Source organism: Orycteropus afer, unplaced genomic scaffold (genome assembly GCF_000298275.1).
Source record: "Orycteropus afer afer isolate SDZICR_OR568_19922 unplaced genomic scaffold, OryAfe1.0 scaffold00099, whole genome shotgun sequence".
NCBI classification, from domain to species: domain Eukaryota; kingdom Metazoa; phylum Chordata; class Mammalia; order Tubulidentata; family Orycteropodidae; genus Orycteropus; species Orycteropus afer.
This window is the reverse complement of record NW_006921686.1, coordinates 6,986,135-6,990,749: the sequence shown is the minus strand read 5'-3', so window position 1 is coordinate 6,990,749 and position 4,615 is coordinate 6,986,135. Positions and strand designations below refer to the sequence as shown.

At 49.6% G+C, this 4,615-nt stretch overlaps 1 protein-coding gene across 1 annotated transcript in view; it reads right to left on the bottom strand.

The window, feature by feature from the left end:
- XRCC1 (X-ray repair cross complementing 1) overlaps positions 1-4,615 on the bottom strand; it is a 51,445-nt gene that overhangs the window by 31,984 nt on the left and 14,846 nt on the right. The window contains exon 3 of the mRNA XM_007943117.1: positions 2,633-2,743. Coding sequence (XP_007941308.1) covers positions 2,633-2,743 — 111 coding nt within the window. The remainder of the gene's footprint in view (positions 1-2,632; positions 2,744-4,615) is intronic.

The following is a 4,615-nucleotide window of genomic DNA, read 5'->3' as shown; positions in this document are numbered from 1 at the left end:
GGCCCAAGCAGAGCTCAGTGGCAGAGACCAGGCCCAAGTAGGGGCTGCAGCAGAGGCCCTTCTGAGGCCTGGCCTGCAGACACAGCGGGGAAGCTGTGCCTGCCTGTGACCATGGCTGAGAAGACACCGAGAGCTGTCTAGGTTGGAAGCTGTCCTGATTAGCCAGTCGTATCCTGTCTTCTGAGTTGTTCCTGTTACTTCTAAGTTGCTCCTGTCCTGAGGTGCAGCCTGTTACTTCCCTAATAAACCACATGATCATGAGTATGGTCTGAGTTCCACGTGCTGCTGCAACGGACTGTCGAACCCAGCAGAGAAGCAGAGAGTCCGTGGGGAAGATGGCTGCTGTGAGAACCAGTAAAAAGGCTGGAGAGCAGAGGTCTATCTGATGGCCACCTCACAGAAATTGGCTTTGGGCTGATCTTGATTCTCATTATCCCCCCTGAAGTTACAGGACCTCCGACCCCACTAGGTCATAACACCTTGGAAGACTGTTTCACGGTTTCTAATAAAGTTAAAACATACATCTACCCTGTACCTCTACAATTCCCCTCATAAGTATTTACCCACGAAATGGAAATGTATTTCTATCCTGAGACTTGCACAAGAATGTTCACAGAAGCTTTATTCATTAATGATAGAAAACTGGAAACAGTCCAGATGTCTGGCAACAGGAGAACAGATAAACAAATTGGGGTATACTCACACAATGGAATGCTACTCAACAAGATGGAAAGGATCACTGACATACGCACCACGTGAAAGAACCTCAAAATGATTATGCTGAAGGAAAGACGTCAGACACAGGAAGAGGAGGAAGAAATGGATGTGTGGCCAACTGCCTCCATGAACAAACTGCTTCCCTCTGCCATGAGACCAGAAGAAGTGGATGGTGCCCAGCTACTATGACTGAACATTTCAATCAGATTCCATAGAAGAATCTTGATCCAAAAGGGGGAAAATGCAGAACAGATTCTCAAATTCTCATGGAATTCAGATTTTCTGGAGTCATGGAGCCTGGGTGTAACCCCTAAAACTATGGCCCTGAGGTAATTTTTAAACTTTAAATCAAAACTATCCCCTGAAGTCATCTTAAAACCAGGTAACAGTTGAACTTAACTGGTACAGAATGCCTGCCTGGAGCACGCTGCTCTTTGAAGAACTGTCTATGGGATCAAAGTGACAACAGCAACTGGAAAGACTAGATGGGAACTTTAGGGGGCATGAGTTTATGTTAATGAGAGAGGAACAACTCAGAAAAGGAGGGCGAGAAGGTTGCACAACTCAGATTGTCATCACCGTCACTGTGCTGTACATGGACAAACTGTTGCACTGGTGCGTGTTCTGCTGTGTATATTCTCAACAACAAAATATATTAAAAAAAAAAAAAGGGGGAAAGAAGCTAGGTACATACTGTACATGGACATATTGTATAATGCCAATGATAGGAAATTCCAGGACAGACAGAACTACTGCGACACAAAAGAGATCAGTGGCTGCCTTGAGCTGGCGGGGGGAGACTGACTGCAAGGGCACATGGGGATTTTCAGGGATGCTGGAAATGTTCTGTCTTGACTTGGGAGAGAAATGCACAGGTGTGTACCTGCCTATGTCAATGGTCCTTACGTGGTGCAAACAGCCTGTGTTCGACTAGTCACCTCAAAGTTAGTGATTCACAGCCACCAAGTGGAGCTTGGAAGAAAGCTTGGTGAGCTGCCTCCATAAAAATTACAGTCAAGAAAGCCCTATGGTCCTACTGTGCAACACATGGGGTCGTCACGAGTAAGAACTGACGACAGTTACAGTTTTCTTTTGTTTTACATCTGTCCAAACTTTTTGTACAAAACTCACTGCCACTGAGTCGATTCTGACTCACAGTGAAGGCTGTAAATCCCAAGGCTGTAAATCTTCCTGGAAATAGATTGCCTCACCTTCCTCTCATGGAGCAGCTGGTGGGTTTGAACTGCTGACCTTCTGGTTAGCAGCCAAATGCCTTATCCACTATGCCACCAGAGCTCCTTTTGAACTGTACATGTATATGTCAGATATACCTCAATTAAATGAAGTTCTTCACTGCAGGGAAAAAAACGTGTCCTGTAGGAACCTGGGTTGCTTCCCTTAGACTTGTGAACTGGGATGGCCCCAGTGGGTTATTTTGACCCACCAGTGTTTCACAGATGCATCAGCTGGTTAGCTAAACCTCACACACCCAGCTCCACTTGACTCCCCCAGTAAGAAGAGGCCTGTGCAGACTCCTTCAATGTTCAGAATGCAGCTAAAGGCACGCGTCTGTGGAAAACTCTCTAGCCAATAAAGTGACTAACAGAGGCAGCCCCAGACGATGCATTCTCTCCATGCCAGGGCACTGGCGAGAACCTCTGAGGCCCAAGCAAAGCAGGTTTTCTCTCAGGCAGCGACTGGACCATAGAACAAACAAGGGCCCCTGCCTGGTTTCATAACCATGATGTGAACAGTTTCCTCCCGGCCCTGTGTCGGTGGCCCTGTGTCTGTTCTTTGTCTCTTCAGTCGGGTCCTCTAGAGGTCAGGCAGCAGATGTGACTCACCCGCCCCGGCCCGGCACCTGGAGGCCTGGAGGGAGCCAGCTGGGGCAGGGATCGGCAGGGCGTCTGCTTACCTCGTAGTCCTGGTCTCCCCCGGCTCCGGCTGAGCTGCCCACCAGCACCTCCACGAAAGCAGAGCCGTCGTTGCCGATGTCCACGCTGTGTATGTGCTCCTCCTTCTCCAGCTGTGGGGAGAGGACAGCCCACTGTCAATGCCTGCTCTGCCCGGGGACCTTCGGGGCCCCATGTCCCCTTAGAGTGCCAGCTCTGCGCAGGGGGGGCCGGGCTGAGTGGTGCCACTGTATCCCCAGCACCAAGCACAGGGCCTGGCTCCATGAGCTGGAGCTCACGAAAACGTCACTGAAGGAAAGCAGAACACTCCACCCAGTACCGTCTTTCACCAGCCCCTCCAGATTCTACCAGGCACCCGTAGCACACGTCACCAAGCTGCTCTCCAGGTGTATGTTTATGCAAATAATCATGCAGACAAACGGCACATCTGCTGCCCCTGGTCCCAAGGTCAGTGGAAGCCCCGAGGGCGAGGGCCCTGTCGGAGTTTGCGCACCACTGAATCCTGCGTTTGAATTCAGCGCAGCCGCTCGGCGCTTCAGTTTCCTCATCTGTACACTGGGGGTGATCCCATTGTGAGAAAGACATGAGATCGTGCACGTGTGCCCTGTGGCCACGGGGCAGGTGGGCGGCACTCAGCTGCTGTCATTTGGAAGGCAAGCTTAGCTCGATAACTCTTTATTGAAACAAAAGCCACATCCAGGGGAGCTTCTCCAAGGATCTGCCGTGCTGCAGGCCACCTGATGGTTGGAGGCGTGGGAAGCGGTGCTGGGGTAGGAGCAGTCAGGTCTGGCAGAGGCGAGCCTCCTGCCCGCCAGCATGGGACTCCTTTCGCTGGCTTCTAGACCGCTGAGTTACGTGGTCCACACGCTCACCCTCACCACCCAACGCTCTGATATAGTCTATAATCACCCAGGCCGGAGAACCTCCAGACATCACCTGCCCACTGCCACAAATGGAAAGACCCTTATGTGGGAGGCAGGGGCCTGCACTTGGGGGTGAAACAAGCCTGAGTTCAAGTCCAGCATCTCTGCCATGTCTGAGCTGTGCTACTAGGTGGCATGCCCAACCTCTCTGATGGGCTATCTCCTCACACACGAAAGGAGAGGGTAAGCCATGAGGACCCTCCTCATGAAGGGAGTGGAGGTGACAGAGAATAACCACCACCATCACTGCAGCTGGCGTGTGGGGGCTCCGGCTGTACCTGCTCTCTTCACAACCTCTCGGCGGGTAGGCGGGCAGGCACTATTATTATCTCCATTTTACACACGAGCATCTGACATGAGGCAGGAAACGGTTAGGGAACTTCCCCAGGGCCACACAGCTAGTGGGTAGTGGAGCTGGGACCAGAGCCCAGGCAGATTGGCTGCAGAATTTTAAAGTATATGTTGACCCTATGGTTTCATGTGGGTGATTTTTTAAAGGAGCACAGTACTTGCAGGTAGTATTTATTACTCTGTAAGCCAAATCGCTATTTAGCTACAAGGTAACTTCAGGGGTTGGTTTCAGTTCAAGGTTTAAAGAGTATCTCAAAGCAATAGTTTCTCTCTTTTTTTTTTTTTAAGGAATTTGAAGTCTGTTCCACATTTTTCTCCCATTCTATCAGGGTCCCTCTATCATGGCTCTGATCAGAACAGTCAGTACTGGCAGCCGGGCACCATCTAGGTCTTCTGGTCTCAGGGTAGATAATGCCATGGTTCAGGTGGCCTGTCTCATATATGAGTTTCTTCTCGGACTCTTTGGTTTCTTTCTTTCTCTTTTTCTCCAGACAAGCAGAGACCAATAGTTGTTATCTTTGATAGCTACTCGCAAGCTTTTAAGACCCTAGACATTACTCATCAAACTAGGATGCAGAACATAAATTTCATGAACTATATTATGTCAATTGACTGAGATAGTCCTAATCCTTCAAACCCAGAACACAATCCCATGAAGTGTTTAGTTATGTCTAAGAAGCATCCATAACTTATTATATTTATAAATATATA